We start from the raw sequence: 20,735 nt of genomic DNA, 5'->3' as shown, positions 1-20,735 counted from the left end.
GAGTGTGAATGCCCAAGACACACACAAAAGCCATTTTCATGTGAGCATCTGTGACCCCTGTGCTTCAAGGGATATGGGACGCAGAGCCAGGAGGACCCCTGGAAGCATATGGCCCAGGTGCCTGGCGTACACTGCAGATAAACAGCAAAGAGACCTGCCGCAAGCAAGGTCAAAGATGAAGAGAGACACCAGAGGTTGTCCCCTGACCCCCACAAGTGTACTGTGGCATGTGCATAAATGCACCCCCATCCATATGCAAACACACTGTACACACAAATAAATAAACAAATGGTATCAAACCATCAAAACATCCCAGAAAAGAGACCAAGATGAAATTGTGCACACGCATGCACATAGACACACACACACACACAAACACACACAGAGACAGACTGAGAGAGAGCATACCTTTAATCTCAGCACTTCAGCACTCAGGCAAAAGCCAATGGATCTCTGTGAGTTCCAGGCCAGCCAGGGCTACATAGAGAGGCTTTGTCAATTAATCACTCAATCAATCAATGTGATATATATTTTTTTCTTTTATATAAAATTTTATTTTATGTGCATTGGTGTTTTGCTCAAATGTATGTCAATGTGAGAGTGTCATACAGTTGTGAGCTATATGGGCATTGAACCCAGGTCTTCTGGAAGAGCAGCCAGTGATCTTAACTGCAGAGCCATCTCTCCAGCCCAAATAAGTTTATTCTAAATATACATTACTACAGGGTCTAAACTGGGAAGTGTAGTCCTCACCCTTCATTAAGGTAACTTCTCTTTGCAACAGATGTAGACCACTACAGTAAACCACAACCAATCAAGATGCAGAGTTGTGAAGCCCAGCCCCATTGGACACACTCTCTACCTAAGGCTCAGGGGACATCGCGGAAGAGAAGACGGGAAGATTGTAAGAGCCAGAGGATCAGGGAGGTTGCTATCAGACTATGTTTCCTGATGATATCAGAAGCTGCACCCATAAGCTCATCAATGTGACTGTCCAACCATAAGCTGAACAAGGATTGAACAAGAATGACCTCAACAGGTACGCCAAAGCAGATAAGGAAAAGCCCGTGAGGCCTATGCCCTACACTACACAAGTTAACTGAGAAAAGTAGGGAGCCAGAGAGAGAGGTGGTCCTCCCCAATTGGCTGTCCAGTGCCAAACAGTCAGCCCTGAAAACATCCATACAAGTAACATATGGACTCCACAGGTTATACTTAAGAATGTATGTGTAACAGATTCAACGCAATGCCCATCAAAATCCCAGCAAAATTCTTCATAGACCTCGAAAAAACGGTACTCAACTTCATATGGAAAAGCAAAAAAACAAAACAAAACAAAACAGGATAGCCAAAATAATCCTGTACAATAAAAGAACTTCTAGAGGCATCACAATCCCTGATTTCAAACTCTACTACAGAGCTACAGTACTGAAAACAGCCTGGTACTGGCATAAGATCAGACAGGAGGACCAATGGAACCGAACAGAAGACCCAGATATCAATCCACACATCCTTGAACACCTGATTTTTGACAAAGAAGCAAAAAATATCAAAAACATATTTAACAAGCAGTGCTGGCATAACTGGATATCAACATGTAGAAGAGGGCTGGAGAGATGGCTCACTGGTTAGGAGGACTGGCTGTTCTTCCACAGGTCGTGAGTTCAATTCCCAGCAACCACATGGTGGCTCACAACCATCTGTAATGAGATCTGGCGTCCTCTTCTGGTGTGTCAGCATACATGGAGGCAGAATGTTGTATACATAATAAATAAATATTTAAAAAAAATTTTAAAATGTAGAAGAATGAAAATAGACCCATATCTATCACCATGCACAAAACTCAAGTCCAAATGGATCAAAGATATAACCCCAGAAGCACAGACACTAAGAGAAACAATTAATAAATGGGACCTCCTGAAACTGAAAAGCTTCTGTAAAGCAAAGGACACAATCAACAGACAAAACGACAGCCTACAGAACGGGAAAAGATCTTCACTAACCCGATATCAGACAGAGGTCTGATCTCCAAAATATACAAAGAACTCAAGAAACTGGACACCAAAGGTCACATAATCCAATAAAAAATGGAGTACACCCCTCGCGGTCCTGAGTTCCTTGCTCGTGCTCACTCTCCTTCTGCTCCTCCTTTGGATCGTGAGACTTCAGTCCAGTGCTCCAATGTTGGTCTCTGTCTCTGTCTTCTTTCATCGCCTGATGAAGGTTAATATTCAGGAGGATGCTTATATGTTTTTCTTTGGGTTCACCTTCTTATTTAGCTTCTCTAGAATCACGAATTATAGTCTCAATGTCCTTTATTTATGGCTAGAAACCAAATATGAGTGAGTACATCCCCAGGACCGCGAGGGGTGCACCCACACACTGAGACAATGGGGATGTTCTATCAGGAACTCACCAAGGCCAGCTGGCCGGGGTCTGAAAAAGCATGGGACAAAACCGGTCTCGCTGAACATAACGGACAATGAGGACTACTGAGAACTGAAGAACAATGGCAATGGGTTCTTGATCCTATTGCACGTAATGGCTTTGTGGGAGCCCAGGTAGTTTGGATGCTCACCTTAATAGACCTGGTGGAGGTGGGTGGTCCTTGGACCTCCCACAGGGCAGAGAAACCTGCTTGCTCTTTGAGCTGAGGAGGGAGGAAGACTTGATTGGGGGAGGGGGAGGGAATGGGAGGTGGTGGCGGGGAAGAGGCAGAAATCTTTAATAATTAAATAAATTAATTAATAAAAAAAAAGAAAGAAAAATGGAGTACAGACCTAAACAGAGAACTCTCAACAGAGGAATCTAAAATGGCTGAAAGACACTTAAGGAAATGTTCAACATCCTTAGCCATTAGAGAAATGCAAATCAAAACAACTGAGATTCCATCTTACACCTGAAAGAATGGTCAAGATCAAAAACACTGATGACAACTTATGCTGGAGAGGTTGTGGGAAAAGGGAACACTTCTGCATTGCTGGTGGGAATGCAAGCTGGTACAACCCCTTTGGATGTCAGTGTGGTGATTTCTCAGAAAATTAGGAAACAACCTTCCTCAAGACCCAGTATTACCACTTTTGGGTATATAGCCAAAGGATGCTCAATCGTGCCACAAGGACATGTGCTCAACTATATTCATAGCAGCATTGTTTGTCATAGCCAGAACCTGAAAACAACCTAAATGCCCCTCGACTGAAGAATGGATAAGGAAAATGTGGTACATTTACACAATGGAGTACTACACAGCAGAAAAAGATAGCGACATCTTGAATTTTGCAGAAAAACGGATGGAGCTAGAAAACATTATTTTGAGTGAGGTAACCCAGATACAGAAAGATAATTATCACATGTACTCACTCATAGGTAGTTTTTAAACATAAAGCAAAAAAAATTCAGCCTACAAACTACAATCCCAGAGAACTTAGACAACAATGCAGACACTAAGAGAGACTTACATAGATCTAATCTACATGGGAAGTAGAAAGTAGAAAAAGACAAGATCTCTTGAGTAAATTGGGAGCATGGGAACCTTGGGGGAGGATCGAAAGGGGGAGGGGAGAGGCAGGGAGGGGAGGAGAGAAAAATGTAGAGCTCAATAAAAATTTAAAAAAAGAACTTGAAAAATTATATATGTATATATAAATACATATATGTATGCAATAGCAATTAATGGAAAAGAGTCCATGTATTTAAAAAGAGTGGGGAGGGGTCTATGGGAGGGCTTGAAGGGAGGAAAGGGAGGGGAAAGGTCATATTAAATGACAGTCTCAAAATAAACAAGAGATACACAAGTAACAGCAGACTTGGTGGAAGAAGGACACAAGTTATCTTGATGAAATGAAAACGATCTGCTAGCTCACTGAAAGTGCCTGTCAAGAGAGGGAAAGGTTAAAGGGCAGCCACACCCAGAGGAGGCTGAGCTGCTGAAAGTGTGGCTGGAGCTCAGTGACACAACACAGAACAGACAATAGGCAAAGCAGCAGGTGCTTTTCCAAAGGGATTCTGCGGACAGCAGGGAGACCCTTCAGTCGTGGGGCTGCAAAAGGGCCGGAGCATGCCTCTGTATTTTGGTTTCTGGGTATGTGCATGGGTGTGTGTGTGTGTGTGTGTGTAGACAACCTGAGGGGGTCATCCCTCAGGCATCATCCACCTTGGTTTTAGCTTTTGAGCTAGGGTCTCACTATTTGGGTCGGTCTCAAATTCATGGCGTGCCTCTGCCTCCCAAGTGCTGGCACTAAAGGCATGCACCACCATACCTGGATTCCATCTTGATTTTTTTTTTTAAGACAGTCTCTCACTTGACCTGTAGTCGGCTAGGCCGGCTGACCAGCCAGAGAGGCCCAGGGAATCCTCCTGTCTCCACCTCCCCAGTGATGGAACTGCAAGCACATGCCACCCCTCCTGGCTTTTTTTATATGGGTTCTGCGGATGGAAATCATGTCCTCACGTTTGCACAGCAGGGGCTGTACTGAGTCATCGCCCCAGCCCCGAAGGACGTCTAAGATCATAAAAACGATCGGCAGCTGATAGCCATTTCCTCCAGCTGGCCGTGATGGAGTCACTACAGTGTGTTAAGTCTTGGACAAGGGTCCCCCATGGAGGGCAGCAGGAATGTACGGCCTCCCCCACTCCTCACCACCAGCCCAGGGCAACCAGCTTGTCCAGGTGCTGGCCCTGGGGTCAAGCCTTAGGTTGGGCTTTCATGGCAGAAGTGCTGGTATGACCAGTAGGCAATGTGCAGGGTGCCTGCGAACCCAGGATGCTCCAATAGAGCAGCCGCTAGTCTTTTGGGTCAGCCGGCACCTTCCTGCCCAGCCTGCCCACCCCACCCCCGTCCCTCCGGCCCCTCCCCCACCACTTATGATGAGTGCTCACTGGAGCCCAACACTGAACCAACCACAAAGCCTCGCTCCATCTCCATGTGACTTCCGTGCATGCTCATGAATGCATGTGTGTGTTTGTGAGCACACGTGTATTGTGCATGCCCATGTACATATTTGTGCACATGTGTGTAGGGACCAGAAGTTGATGCCAAAAGTCTCCCTCCATCACTCCACCTTGTTGAGACAGGGTCTCTCATGGAATATGGAACGTGCCAATCCAGCTGGCTGGCCAGCAAGTTTCAGACCGACACATAGTACTTCACATGGGTCCTGCTTGCATGCCAAGGTCTTTACCAACTGAGCTAGCTCCCAGCCCAGCCCCACCATAACCCTCAAAGTTGAGATCCTGTCATCGCTTCAGATTATGGAATATGGCAAATATAATTCCTGCAGGGTCAGACACCTGCCTGGGGTCACACTGTAGTAGGTCGAGTACCGGTAAATTTCTTCCAGGACCCAACACTGTCCTTGGATCACCTCCCTGGAACCTGTAGCTGGTCCTATTGGGACTCAGGGGTGGGGGGAGGACAAAGATCCTGGGGTAGAGACAATTCTCTAGCTGAGCCCTTTGACCTGGTTACCTGGGAAGATTTCCTCACCTCACAGGGGTCTATAAAGGCCACCAGCACCTGGTCAAGAGCAGATCTCTTGTTTCAGTTCTGACAGGAGAGAGGGTGACCCCCAAGCCCCTGAATTCTTGTCACCTTACAGAGTCTAATCTGGAACTCCTTAGGTGTTCTAAACCCCAAGCTTGGAAGGGAAGGTGACAGGGCCCATAACTGGTGGCAGGCCAGGCCCAACGGGGACTCCAGGCTAGCGATGTTTATTCCCTGCCTTTCCCTCAGGCAAGACCTAGGCCTCAGGCCCACAGGGCTGAGCCCAGTACCTGAACACCAGTTCCCGGAGGTGGAACTACCCTGCCCTGAACCCCTGACTCCTGGGGTCTGGTGGGAAGAGGGGAAAAGAAGGAAGACGGAGGAGGTGCTTTTGACCTATGCTACATCTAAATAGTCACCAGTGTCACTTGGGGCCAGGACTCAAGAGTCATGCTCGTGAACAGATGGGTCCCTGCCGGGAAAGCTTGAGCCCAGACAGAGGCCCCAATCCTGGAAAACTGCTCTTATTTACACCAAGGAAAGGCCACAGGAGGGTGGCTGTGGTGTGGCAGGGAACCAGCAGTGGGAGGCAAGCATGGCAGGAAGCCAGGAGGCCTTCCTGGAGGAAGAGCCTAAACTCTTGTGATGAAGATAGGGGCACCAGCTAAGAGGTGGCTGGGCTGGGAGTGCGGTGGGAACAGCACAGGCAGGGCCAGGCAGAGGACAGAGCTTGGCCAAGCCCAGGGCAGTAGGTGTGGCCTCCTGCCTCGCCCCAACCTGAAATCCCCTCAGCACTGACCTTGTACTCTAGGATTCCGCCCAAGGGAAACCTTGTAGGCAAAGAAGTTGGCCCAGAGCCAGCCCGGTCAGTCAGGTGGGCTCCTGACTCCAGCAGACAGTTGGCGGGCCCAAAGTTCTGTGCCAGCCACCTTTGCCTTGTAAAGTGCCATGAGAGGCAGATGCCACTCCAGGCGGAAAGTCCCTGGCTCTGCCCAAACCCTTCAATCCACCACAGGGCCTTGCCCCAGCCTTGGAAGCTTCCAATGGGGGCTCTAGTTGAGATGGGGGTCTCGGAATGTAGCCCAAGCTGGATTTGAACTCAGGATGCTCTTACCTCCCTAATGGTGATAAAATTTCAGGTGTGAGCCACACGTGGCTTTGAGGCTGCTCTCTCTCTCTCTCTCTCTCTCTCTCTCTCTCTCTCTCTCTCTGGGTGTGTGTGGGTGTGTGCATGCAGAGGACACTGTGCCCCACTCTCTTGCTCTCTACTTTATTCCCCTGAGACAGGGTCTCTCACTAAGCCTGCAGCTAGGCTGGCAGCCGGACAAACACCAGCAGCACTCCTCCTGTTTCTGCCTCCACTGCCCTATCAAGTATAGGAAGCCACACTCGGCTCTGTACACAATTGTTGGGATTTGAACCCAGGTCCTTGTGCTTGTATAGCAAGCACTCTTACCCATCAAGCCACTGCCCCAGGTTGAGGCTATGTTTTCAAATGTCTTGACTATCATGGTGACCTTGGGCAGCACAGCCCTGGAAAGCCACCAGAACAGAAGTGGACTCCAGCCAGATAGCACCTAACCCACCTGTGACCTCAACAGCACCAAGGGGTGTCTCCTGGACAATCGAGTGTGTATACCAAGCCAACTCTCGATTAACCATGTCCCAACCGCTTGTGTTTCAGTGCCTCAGTTACTCCGCCACCTCCATGCCCACCAGAACAAAAGGCTCAGCAGAATTTTGGCCACTGAAGGACCCCATGGGCTGTCAATGGAGATCCTGGATGGGTGCCACAGCCCTCTAGGGTGGGCCTGTGAGTAGGGGAAAGGTCAGATTAAAACCTGTGCACAGACCAAAACTGGCTCGGTTCCTGGGGAAAGCTGGCCAGAGCGCCCTCGGGCCCTCCAGGTGGTCCCTACATGGGTCCTGGCTCCGTCCGGATGCACTGTCCCCACAGGGGCTAGCAACACCTGCGTACTGAGTCTCACGGCTTCTGTCTGGAGCACGTCTCAGTCACCCAGGATCCCGGAATTCTCTGCCGAACGGTTTGGAAACTGTTCTAGGACCCGTGTCATCCTGGGAAAAGCCACAAAAGTGTCTTGTGTCAAAAGTGGCCAGGGATGTTGAACCGTGAGCAAGAGGTCACTGGTGGGCGGCTAAGTCCTCAGCACCTACTAGCACCCCGGTTTCTTGTTGCTCCAGCTGGGGCAACCACTCTGCCTGTCCAAGCCCATCAACCTCCCCACTCTGCTCTCCTCTTCCTCCTCCTGGCTCCCTAAGGCCACACACCCTCCATCTGCCCTTCCTCCTTTGGTCCCTTCAAGGTGACTCAGACCCTCAGTGCTTCCGGGAGCAGCTCCCAAGCACCCGAGCAGGTCGGGCGTGTTCTGGGGCAGAGCCAGGTGGGACAGGTGTGTCCCCCTTGGCCAAGGCCTAGGCAGGGGGAGGAGTGGACCAGTGGACCCTATCAGTGGAATGTGGTTCTGGCAGAGTCCTGAGGCTCGCTTTAGAGAACTTTGCTCTTCTGGAGGTTGGTGCGTAGCTGAGATCCTGGTCAGATAGCCACTCTGCTACCCGGGCCTGAGGCAGGTAGGTAGCTAACTCCAAACTAGAAGGTAGGAACCTCTTAAGAGAGATAGAATCCAAGGTTCTCTGGGGGTGGGACATACGCATAGCTGCCCCCAGCAATCCACCTGCATGGATTTTTCTGGGCTACCATTAGCTGTTTTGTTTGTTTTATTTTGTCTTGTTTTTTTTTTTTCCTACCCCACTGGAACGGGAGCATCAAGAAAGAGATGGCTGCCTCTAGATGCTGCAGATTCCCACAACGAGGCTGTGCTTCTTATATTTGGCGCTCAGTCAGCTTCAGGGCCCTGGATAATGGAGGGGCTCAGGCTCTCCTCTCTGCAAGACCCCTACCCACTGGAGGGGAGCAGCTCCTGTCCTCATACCGAGACGGTGCCTGCCTCCCCACACCTCACAGTCCCCTGACACTCTGCTGTGGACATCCTCCTCTGTGCCCACTACCACAGGTGCTCAGGCTCCCTGCTGTGCAGCTCAGCTGGTCTCATGGATGCTAAAAAACCTATTTTAAGAACTCGCTAGCAGTGATGACTCTGTAAGGACTGGGTTTTACACACCACTGAGTTTTCATGTAGTCGGTTAATTTTATCACACGTGGATTGCTGGGAGGGGTTTTAAAAAGGAGAAAGAAATATTTACACGTTGATGATGCCCCAGTTCTGCTCCTCCTCAGAGGTACACCCAACCTCACCTACACACCCCAACGTCCTCCCCGAGTCCTGAGTGGATGGTCTGCCCTCTAACACCATCCAGCTTCAGTCACTCCCAGAATAGGGGGATTATCTATCTATCATCTATCTATCTATCTATCTATCTATCTATCTATCTATCTATCTATCTATCTATTCATCTGTTGATTGATTGGTTTATTGTTGTTATTTGAGACAGGCTCTCACTATGTAGCCCTGGCTGTCCTGGAACTCACTTTATAGACCAGGCTGGCCTCGAACTCACAGAAATCTGCCTGCCTCTGCCTCCCAAGGGCTGGGGTTAAAGGCCCAAGTCACTACGCCCAGCTGATTGTATCTTTGAGAAAAGGTCTCACTTTGTAACTCACAGCGGCATCAGACTCATAGCAATCCTCCTGCCTCACACACCCTGAGTGTGGGGGTACAGACATATGACACCCCACCTGAGTTCTTGAATGCATCCTGCCTTCAACATCAGCTGGTGACCCTGCTACACAGTTAAAGCTGGGACGGGTCTTAGTTGTTTGGCTTTGTGGCTCCCACTGCCCCAGGTAAAGCCAAGCCTTGCTGTGATTGTTAGAGTACCCTCCCTCCCACATACACTAGCCTTCTGGCTTCTCCGGCCCACAGAGTCATGAATACAGAGCAGAACTCACGGCTAAATCCTAGCCCCCTTTTTATTTATTTGGAGACAGTTTCACTGATTTATTTAGGTTGGCCATGAACTTGCTCTGTAACCTCGCTGCTTAGGATTGAATCTGCAATCCTCCTGCCTCAGTTTCTCAAGTACCTAGGATTCTCAGCCTCTGCCACCAACTCCATACTACATACCAGGGACTCTAGGTCAGTTTGTGCCCCACCCACCTCTCTTGTAGGCTGTGCCCACCCTGTGAGCATGACTTGCTGATCCCAAATTCAAGTCCCTGGAGTCTTCTGTAACCATGGCAATGCTTGAGACAGTACCTTCTGGGAGCATCTCTATGGTCCTCCCTATAGGTGGGGTGCTCCCAGAACCACAGATTAGTGCTGTATGAGGGATGCCTTCAAAGACATCATAGTGCAGACCTGTCTGTCATCCCAGCCTCGGAAGACTAAAGCAGAAGCATGGCAAACTCCAGGCCAGGCAGGGCTACAAGGTGAGACCTTGTCTCGAAAAACCAAAACAAGCCTAAGCCATAGCGCAGTTGGTAGAGGGCTTGCCTAGCGTGCACGAGGCCCTAGGTTCCCTCCCCAGTACTGCAGAAGGCAGGAAAAGGTGCATGCCTGCAACCTAAGCACTCGGGAGTGGGGTGGAGGCGAGAGGACACAAAATTCAAGATCATCCTTAGCTACATAATGAGTTCCAAGCCAGCCTGAGCCACGTGAAACCTTGTCCATAAATAAATAAATGCAAGGCTAGTAGTCAGAGGGCTCAGCGGTAACGGCACCTGCTGACAAACATCCGAATTTGATGCCTGTGACCCACATAGCAGACAAGAGAACCAACTCTTGCAAGTTGTTCTCTGACCTCCACAGGTGTGCATGGAGCATGTATACACACATGCATGCGCACACGCGCGCGCATGCGCACACACAAAAAATTAAGAGTAGTAACACAGTTAGTCATTAAACCTAAACTAGTCGGGAGGTGGTGGCACACGCCTTTAATCCCAGCACTTGGGAGGCAGAGGCAGGCGGATCCTTGTGAGTTTGAGGACACCCTGGTCTACAGACCGAGTTCCAGGACAGCCAGAGCTGTTACGCAGAGAAACACTGTCCAGAAAAACTAAAACAAAAACCAAAACGAAACAAAAACCTAGATGATCCCGCATCTCTGCACTGGTGTTTGGGAGCCTTCACCCACCCCAACTCCCAACTTGTGCTTCTTTTCTTGTTCCTCTACCTCTCCAAACCAAACCTGGCCCCTCCACCAGCTCTCCCAGTACCGGCGTTCCTCCCTAACTTCTTATGGGCACTGTTGGGTAAGATCAGGGTGTTGGCTCCCCCTTCTCCCTGCCAACTATGTGGCAGTGACAGTCGGCCACCAGCAAGCTTCTGCCGCCAGCTCCACCCACAGCACCCTGTGCCCGCTTGTTTCTGTGTGAAGTCTCTGCCTACCTCAGTCTCCCCACCCTGGGTACCGCGCATGTGCAGAGAGCTGGGGAGAAACTGATCAAAGGATCCATCACACAAAGCCTCAGCTCCTCCTCTCTGTGAGCACACGCCTCCCACACCCTTAGCCACACTCCTCACGCCTTCCAGTCACGCTGTACGGGAGCCACTCTCTGCCACCCTCAGACGACCTTCCTGCCTGGTGCCAAGTAAGAACGTACAAAATGACCCTAAATCTAAAGCTGCCTAAGAGTCAGGCGCCTGGGTCTGAGGTCGTGTCACCCACATTCAAGATGCATGTGGGTGGGCCTGGTCACAGGGCCTGCATACAGAGAGAAGCCTGCAGGTCTTGGGGCTAGCCCAGCAACCTAAGGAGTTCATTCTGGACTATCCTCAGCTCATAGGCACAACCAGGTATACTTCAGGGATGGAATGGAGGGCAGAGGGACACTGTTTAGAAGGAAGGGAGGCTGGTCTGAGCTAGGGCAGAGAGACAGACTTCCAGTCCTCAACCCCGAGTGTGGACCGGCTCCCAGCACTGTCCTAGAGTGGGCAGGCCTGATAAGCCCACACAGGACACAGCAGTTCTTTAGCAACCAGCGTTCCCATAGGCAGGTGAATAGCACAATACGGATAGCACCGTGTGGGATAGCATTCTGCTCTAAAGAAGAAGGGGTTCTAACACCTGCTTCAACAAGGACAGACCTCGCAACCACACTACCAAGTGAAGCAAACCGGACCCCAACCAGACAAATGCGGTGTGGATCTGTTCAGAGAAGGCCCCTGGCAGGTCAGAGTCCTTGAGAAACCAGGAAATGGTGGATCTCAGGAGCGGTGACCTGGAGGGATATTCAGTGTGTATCATGTAAAAGAGCTCCCGTTTGGGAAGAGGAGAAAGTCTCGAGAGTGGATGGTAGTGGCAGCTGCACAGAACTGCGAATGCGCTTACTGCCTCCAAACTGCATGTTAAAAATAGTGAGAATGGGGCTGGAGAGATGGCTCAGCAGTTGAGAGCAATGGCTGCTCTTACAGAGGACCAGGGTTCAATTCCCAGCACCCACATGGTAACTCACAACTGTCTGTAATTCCAGTTCCAGGGGACACAAGACCCATGGCAAAACACCAATGACCATAAAATAAAAACAAATTAAAAAAATAGAATGGTGGGGGCTGGAGAGATGGCTCAGAGGTTAAGAGCACTGGCTGCTCTTCCAGAGATCCTGAGTTCAATTCCCAGCACCCACATGGTGGCTCACAACCATCTTTAATTCGATCTGGTTCCCTCTTCTGGCATGCAGACAGAGCACTCTATACATAATAAATTAATTTTTTAAAAAAAAAATAGAATGGTATGTGTACATAAATATATATACATACATAAAAATTTAGACACACACACACCAAGTAGGCCTGGTGCCACATGCCTATAATCCCAGCTACTTGAGGAAATGAGCCAGGAGGATTGAAAATTCAAGGCAAGCAAATTTGAGGCCAGGCCAAGTAACTCAATGGACTGTCTGGAAACAAAATGTTTAGTAAAGAAAGGGTTATGGATGTAGTTTTGTGATAAGAGTCCTGGCCTAGAGTGCCCCAGTGAATGGCTGGGCTAGATCACCTGCCTAGAATCCCCCAGTGAGGGGCTGGGAAGTATCTCAGTGGTAGAGCCCCTGCCTAGAATCCCCCAGTGAGGGGCGGGGGTGTGGTTCAATGGTAGAGCCCCTGCCTAGAATCCCCCAGTGAGGGGCTGGGGTGTGGCTCAGTGGTAGAGCCCCTGCCTAGAATCCCCCAGTGAGGGGCTGGGGTGTGGCTCAGTGGTAGAGCCCCTGCCTAGAATCCCCCAGTGAGGGGCTGGGGTGTGGCTCAGTGGTAGAACACCTGCCTAGAATTCCCCAATAAGGAAATAGGGTGTGGCTCAGTGGTTAAGCACCTGCCTAGTATACCCAGGGCCCTGGGTTTCATCCGCAGTACTATGGAGGAAGAATAGAAGAAAACGAAACCTGCTGGGACACTGCTCTAGACAAGGCATGGTCTGCCAGACCCACTTCTCAGGCCTGGCCAATCCCAGTTCCACCCCACAAACACGTGCACGCACACACATACACACACAGGGACCCTGTTGTGACCTGAGCCATATTCTGAAGCCTTTGGTACTGAGGGCTGGACCAGAAGCAGTTTCTCAATGCCCACAAAGAATCCAAGTGTAACGAAGACCCATGCTCTGGGTCCACCCCCTGCTTCAGGACTGGCCCTAGGGTCATTCTCACCTAGCCTGTGTCCGGGACCTCCAGAAGCCTGGCTCTGCAGCCACAGGGGCAGTGTCAAGCAGCAGCCCCTGACCTATCCAGTTAGAAGGGAGCACTTCCTTCCTCTCCCTCATCCCTCCAGAGCTGCCAGTCAGGACTCCTGGGAGTCCAGGTTTGACCGGCATCAAAGCAAGAAAGAGTGGTTCTCAAATCTTCCAGGCCATCCAATGGCCAGACACTTTAGGGAGAGCCTTCATGGACAGCTTGGGAACACACCAAGCATCCTCCCTCTCCCACAGCTGGAGTCTTGCCGAAAGAAGGGCCATGCCCTGCCAACAACCCACTAGCTGGGCTGAGAAAGTATCTGAGGTGGGTGGTGGGTGGACCCCAGGTTCAAGACCAAACTGGAGTGAGGTTCAGTAGGGGCTGCAGAGATCTTCACCCTCCACCTGTCTCGCTCCCAGACCTCTTACAGCCAGGTGAAAACTTCTCAGGGTTCCCCCAGACGCCCCAGGCCTGGTGGTCAGAGGTGACCTGGGCCTGCCATGGTGTTCCACTGTCTATGGAAGATGTCATTACTCCTCAGAGTCCCTTGGTCTCACTGGTACGGTCAAGAAGAGCAGCCATTAGCCAGTGGCCATGACAGCATGGAACACATGTGTCCCTCCTCAACAAGGCCACCACAGGACAGGAGACTCCAGAACCCCACAGCATTGAAAAAACGCAGGAAAACTAATGCCCCCAACTCTCCCCACTGGGCATCAGAGGCCCGGATGTGTGTGAGCAGGCCACAGGGGTCATGGCGCAGGCATTGGTTCAGCCAGGGTCTAGATAAAAATGGGGGACTTGCAAACACAGTGTGGAGAGCTGCAGATTGCACATCAGGAAACCTGGTCAGCCTTGTGGACACCTAAGACAGTTCACGTGGTGGAGGCCTCAGTTCCTGGTTGCAAAAGAGAAACAATCCTCATACCTGGTGGGCCTCACAGGTAGGGAGGGAGTGTGGGGGAGCAAATGGCTGTTATAGGCCAGGTCTGAAAACGGGTTACTTGGCCTATAGCCAGCAAGGGCCGTGCCCTCAGAGGGCAGCAGCTGCAACAGCCAGAGGCCTGAGACTAAGGGGCCGCCAGGACACTCCACAGGTAAATGCTATAGGGTAGTTCTCACTAAGGGTTCAGGAAGCCCCTTCTTCCTCCTGTCTGGCTAAGAGTGTCTAGAAAGTAGCCATGTGTTCTGAGAAGCTGTTCCTGGGCTGGGTAGCCAAAGAATATGGGGAGAGGCCAGTTCCCCTCTCCTAGGGTTCACTACCCCCTAGGTGGGTTTGGAGCAACACATTAGCCTTCCTGACCAGGAACTTCAGCATTGTCAGCTTTCCTGAACAAGCTGAAAGGCAGGCCTGAGAGAGGGAGGTGGGGAGGCTCCCCTGAGCTAGGTCAGCTGGCAACAGCACCACATAACACCAGGGAACCACCACCCCACTGCACCATGGGCAGGGCCCTTCGGTGCCTCCGGAGAGCAGGAAAGGGCTACTTCATCTTGCCCAGCTTCCCGGTAAAGCTTGGTTAATGTCTCCTCTTAGAGACACCCGAGCCTCTGGGGTGGCATGCACTACTATTGACTAGCAGAATCTCAGGCTGGGGCTGACACTCCTCAGCCCAGAGGCGGGGGTGGGAATGGGGGAGGTGGGGTGAGGATGAGGGAGGTGGGGAGGAGGTCCTATTACAGGCTGTGCCTTTAGCGTACATCTCGGGGAGCCAGAGTGATGTCTCCAAGGATACCTGCTATGTATGTTCTGAGGAGCTCAGGCTAGGGTCCCCTATATCCCTGAAATGTCTTGCCGGTCTCTCCCCACCTGCACACCCAGAGAGGATCAACTCCAGGAAACTGCCAGGTAGTGGGAGAACTCGGCCCTGTTTTCATAGCCAATCCTGAGCCCCGGTGTTCTGGCGGATACAAGTCCCTCCAAGCCAGGGCCCCTAAGGGACAAAGTCTGGGAGAGGCCAGGCAGATGTGTCTGTGGCTCCCACCCGTCCCCCACTGTCCTGGTCCCAGAGAAGCAAGGTATAGACAGCCATAGGCACATGGCCAGCCTGTCCTCACAGGGGCCACCCAAGGCTCAGCTTCCTTCCTCAGCCTTGAGCGTGGCCCCTGGAAGGGATGCCATGACGTCACCTCCAGGTAGCTGGGAACCAGGTGGACCCCACACTTCCCGGCAGACACCCTGGGTTCACTGGCCGCTTTCCCTGCAAGCTAGCCGCCCCCAATGATTTCCTCTTTTTTTTTCTCCCTGAGACGCCGAGGTTTCGCAAGGCTGGGGAGGGGAGGCGGCCGCGGGTGACAGCGTGACACGCAGCCCGGCGGGGGAGGGGAGGCGGTGGTACCGGTCGCGCGGAGCCCACGAGGTGCCCTCCGGATACTGCGCCCCGTCACCGCCAGTCCCGGCCGCCGGCAGGTGCACCCGGGCCGCACCCCAACCCAGCCAGGACCCAGCGCATGCCTCGTCCGCGTTCCCCGCGCCCCACGCAGTCCCGTTCAGCCGGCCGCACCCGGTGCCTCCGCCCGACCCGCACCTACCCGGAGCTCCGCAGTCAGCGCAGCGCACGTTCCCCGGTCGCGTCAGCAGCTCCAGCAGCGCCCGGCGCCGCTCCCCGGCCATGGCTGCGCGGCCACCGCGCCGTCCTGAGCGCGCCCGCCCGACTAGGGCCCCGCGCCGCGCGCCCGCCGCTCGCCCTGCGCCATCGCCGCCGCTCAGCCCGCGCGCCGGCCCCGATCGTGTCGCGGCGCGGGGCCGCCCTGAGCGGAGCTGCGCGCGCGGGGACCGGGGCGCAACGCACGGCGCGCTCGGGACGGCACGGCCCGCGGGCGGCCCCCAGCGGCGCGGTGAGGGAGCGGCCTCTTCGGGAGAGCCCGGCCTCTCCCGGTCCACCTGGGGCGGGGTCACAGGGCACCCGCGCAGCGGAAGAATGGATCACCCCACACGCAAGCTGTGCCTGTTGGGTTGGAGCTGAGGACGTGGGCAGCTCAGACCAGCAGCCTTGCCTGAGAATGACAAACTCCAGTGCCCCAAGGATCCGAGGGCTCCACCCTCACACGTGTCCAACCAAGTCCCATACCCTCATCCCCAGGAGATAGGACAGGAGCTGGCCACACCCCTCCTGATCTCCAGCAGGCTCCCTTCTAGAGCTGTGTGTCTGTTCCTTCGCTCGCCCTAGCATTTCTTTTCAAATCCCATTTTCTCCCTCGATTATAAACGCAATAGCAGTTGTTTAGAAGCCAATTGCCACGCCTTGGTGAAAAATAAAAGCCTATGCCCCCAAAGACCCTGAGACTCTGAGGATCCCATTTCACCTCCAGCCACCTTTAGACACCCTACCCTCAGTCCCTAGTACTGTTGGTCTACCTCAGCCAGGGTGTTGGTTGCACTACGATTTGGTTCTGAGTGTCCCCCGCCCCTACAGGGACCCTGTGTCAGTCCCCAGGGTGGCGCTATAACGTAGTGCTGGAACCTTTAAGGGTTGAAGCCTAGCTGGGAGGTGGTAGTGCATGTCTTGGCCACATTCAAGGTCAGGTCCACAGAGGACAGCCTAGGCTACACATAGAAATCCTGTCTCGAAAAACAAAAAGAGGTGCGGCCTATTGGGAGGAAGTTAGGTCATTGGGACCCCAGCCTCTTTGTCTTTCCAGGGATTGCGGGTTTTGTGCCATCATGTGTTTCTGTCATGATGCTCTATTGATGTCATGAACATTTGCAATGCGGGCAGACCCCGCCAAGTGGCCCTCTGCTGAGGCTGTGTTGTATATTTTGCCAGTGGCACTTGTCCCTCATGCCCTGGCTTGTCACCCCATTGTGATCTGGAGACAGAACATGCAATCAGCCCCAGCGTACATTTCAGAGGTCACGAGGCCTGTAGCTCTGTAGGCTCACTCTTTTTTTTTTTTTCTTTTTTTTTTTTTTTTGGATTTTCGAGACAGGGTTTCTCCGTAGCTTTTGGTTCCTGTCCTGGAACTAGCTCTATAGACCAGGCTGGCCTCGAACTCACAGAGATCCGCCTGCCTCTGCCTCCCGAGTGCTGGGATTAAAGGCCTGCGCCACCACCGCCCGGCTAGGCTCACTCTTTTTAATATTTTATTTATTATGTATACAATAGTCTGTCTGTGTGTATGCCTGCAGGCCTGAAGAAGGCACCAGACCTCGTTACAGATGGTCGTGAGCCACCATGTGGTTGCTGGGAATTAAACTCAGGACCTTTGGAAGAGCAGGCGATGCTCTTAACCACTGAGCCATCTCTCCAGCCCTGTAGAGTCACTCTTTAACTGATACAATAGCCTGGGTAGGGACAGGTGGCATTTCCACCTCTGGGCCTTCTGCCAGGTTGCAGACCTGGCACCCAGCAGGAGCTTGGAGAATGTGAATTACAAAGACAGACTGATGGGGGCTGGGAATGTGGCTCAGTTGGTGGAGAGTTTACCAACATGCATGGCGCCCTGAATTCTGTCCCTAGCACTGCAGAAACTAGGCATGCTGATGGATGCCTCTAATCTCAGTGCAGGATCCTCAGCTACACATTGAGTATGGGGCTAGCCTGGGCTAAATGAGACCCAGTCTTAAAATTTTTTAAATAGATAAAAATTAAAACAGAAAACAGAATGAAGGCAAAAAAAATGGACCGACGCTAACCGCTCTGTCCCAGGCCATAGAGAAAACACCCAAACAGATGTTTTCTTTGGTCTTCGTTGTTGTTTGTTTTTGAGAAAAAGATCTCTCTAGTAGTCCAATGGGCCTCACGCCCACAGCCGTCCTCCTGCCGCTTCCTCTGGAGTGCTCAGACAACAAGAGGGGCCGCCACTCTTAAGCCCTGAGCTTCCTTACTCAATCCTCACTTTACAGTCAGGGAAACCGAGGCATACAACAGCCCGTGTATTCACGGCAGGACTGGGATGACCGTAAATTTAGGAGACAAAGAGGCAGAAACACCCTCCCCAAAGAGAATAAATTTTCCCTCTGGAGAGAAAAGTCCCAGGGAGACCTCAAAGCATACGCAGACTGTCAGCAAATGAGATGCCACACAGCAAGACGCACCCACTGCCTGGTGGCAGCCTTCTGGGTGTGGCGTGACCATCGTGGTCTTGACACACACAGAGCAGCTGGGATAGCCCGCACCAAGATGACTAACAACGCTCCCTCCTACCCCGGCTGCACATGGTCTTGGGGTGCCAGGTGACGTATGAGGTGGAAGGTTAACTTGGGATGGGGATTCTGGGTCGTTTCCTGTGCGTTGTCTCCCATGCTGGGGTATGGAGGTTTTTGGTTTTTGGTTTTTGGTGAAGCAGACGCCTGTGAATGGTCTGCTGTCCTGAAAATGACGCCGATAAACTCACTGATTCACCATGGCACACTCGGGTAGACTTACTTCTTTGGTCTTCTTGGTGCCCCTACCTTCTGGGGCAGGTGTGTGTGCATGCGTGTGTGCATGCATGTGTGTACTTGTGTGTGTGTTTCCCTGGGGAAAGTCACTTCACACCCATGGATTACGGAGGCAGGAGAGAGGATAAGAGAAGAAGGCTTATGGAATGGACAGACCTTGGATATCAGCTGGTGGGCCACCTTCAGTGGCTTCTTGGATGACAGAGCCAGAAGGGCACAGGCATGCTGGAGAGCCTAGCGGGTCCCCCCTAGCTGTGCTCAGCTAGGGCAATGGAAATAGCACCCACAGAGAACCGGTGGCAAGGGCAACAGGGCCCTGAGGTCTCAAGTTCATGCTGCCTGTCTGCAGAGATGATTTGCTCATCTGAACTTTCTTCTGTTCTGCCCTTCCGGTCCCCCGCTGTGCTGTCTAGGCCTACATCACAGTCCCCAGCCCCAGTTCCCTAGCACTTCCCAAGCCTGAGGTCAGACATCTGCTTCCACAGAACACACAGCCGCACCGGGTAGGGAGTGCCTCAGACAGCGCTTGTCTCCCATAACATCCTCTGAGTAGATGAATTCATGTGCAGTAAGTCTGCAAGCCACTGCCAGCAGGAGCTCAGCGACAGGGAGCTGAGCCCAGAGCCCATGGAGAAGCTCAGAGTGGCCATCCCAGCTTCACGGCTGCCATCTAAGCACTAATGACAGGCCCTGCATCCCTTCCCAACCGGCCGCCTGTGCCCTAAAACCCTGACTGCCGAGGAGACAGTCAGGGTTTTAGAGTTGAGCAAGCTCCCAGAACTCCCGCACGCAGCCCAGCATGCTGGTGGCTGTCCTTGCTCAGAGGAAGACAGAGGCAGTTTCCTTTCTTGTTATCACCAACAGAGTCATCCGCCTGCATCCGGAATTAAAGGCTTGCGCCACCACCACCTGGCTGCTGACAGAATTGCTAAGACCGCAAAGTAAGAGCCAATAGGGGTCCATGAAGCGACCTCGAGTGTGGTGGAACGCCTGGTTCTTATCTGACTGGTTGTGTGTGTGGTGTTGTGCATGTCTGTACACGGGTGCATGTGCGCACGTATGTGGAGGCCACAGGTTGATGTTGGGTGACTTTGTCTCTTACGCTCCATCTTATCTGAAGGCCCAGGGTCTCTCGCTGAACCCGGAGCTTACCGATTCAGCCAGGCTGACTGGTCAGCAAGCTCCAGTGATCCTCCTACCTCTACCTCCCCAGGGTTGGGGTGATAGACACATGTTACTACCTCTTAATTTTTTACATGAGTTTGGGGATCCATGCTCAGGTCTTCATGCAGGCACTTCCCTGACAACCATCTTCTCAGCTTCTTGATTTTTTTAATTAAAAAAAAATTTTTACATGTAGAAGCATTTTCCCTACATGTAGAGTAAGTGTACCACATGCATGCCTGGTGCTTGCGGATACCAGGAGAGGACGTCATATGCCCTGCAAACTGGAGTTACAGACAAGTGTGAGCTCCCATGTGGGTGCTGGGAACTGAGACTGGGTCCCTCTACAGGAGCAACTGTCACTCTCGGTCACTGCGTCCTCTCTCCAGTCCCAGTGGTTTGGTTTTCTGAGACGGGATTTTAATAGGCACCTGGTCTGGTCTCAAACCTACAGCCACATAAGCTGTCTGGTGTCGCCGTAATAGAGCCTGCGGCTCAGGTGCTTCTGGGAGCGGAACCCTCTCAGCTGCACACAGGTGGGCAGGAGGTCAGCATGATGACGGCCTTGTCATCAGAGTCCCTCAAGGGACAGTAGTTATTGGATAGAGAGACGCTGTGGCCTAGCCAGGGAGGACGGTTGGACAGAGCCCAAGTCTTGGGCCAGGATGGGGAAACTGAGGCTCTGAGGGAGGTGAAGGTGAAGGTGAGGCCAGGACATCGAATACTGGGCATCTCGTTGTGGGCACCGTCCTTGTGGGGAGGGAGGTTTTCTATGAGGCATGAGGTGGTGGTGAGAAGGCTGGCCAGGGTGCTCAGAGAAGAGGAAGTCCAAGAACCAAAGTCCCGAGTCAGTGTGGACCCCCAGAACTGCAGGAGCAACCCCGCAGCAGTGCTGACACCTGTTGGGTTATGCCCTGGGATAAACTGTGCCCTCCAAAAGACATTGAGAGCCTAGCCCAGGTGCCTACGGATGTGACCTTATTTGGAAACAGGTCCTTTGCAGGTGCTGCCACAGTTGGCTTGGGTGGAATACGACTGGAGTTCTCACTCAAAGAGGA

At 52.4% G+C, this 20,735-nt stretch overlaps 1 protein-coding gene across 2 annotated transcripts in view; it reads right to left on the bottom strand.

The window, feature by feature from the left end:
• Window positions 1-15,927, bottom strand: part of Adap1 (ArfGAP with dual PH domains 1) — a 51,895-nt gene extending 35,968 nt beyond the window's left edge. The window contains exon 1 of one of the 2 annotated variants that reach the window (XM_057763802.1): window positions 15,663-15,927. In XM_057763802.1, the coding sequence (XP_057619785.1) occupies window positions 15,663-15,744 (82 nt within the window). In that variant the 5' untranslated portion in view covers window positions 15,745-15,927. Of the gene's footprint in view, window positions 1-2,003; window positions 2,206-15,662 lie in introns of those variants that run through there. The other variant, XM_057763803.1, reaches the window with a different exon arrangement.
• Window positions 15,928-20,735: the final 4,808 nt, after the last annotated feature.

This window comes from Chionomys nivalis, chromosome 3 (assembly GCF_950005125.1).
Source record: "Chionomys nivalis chromosome 3, mChiNiv1.1, whole genome shotgun sequence".
Lineage (NCBI taxonomy): Eukaryota > Metazoa > Chordata > Mammalia > Rodentia > Cricetidae > Chionomys > Chionomys nivalis.
This window is presented reverse-complemented; position numbering and strand designations above follow the sequence as displayed.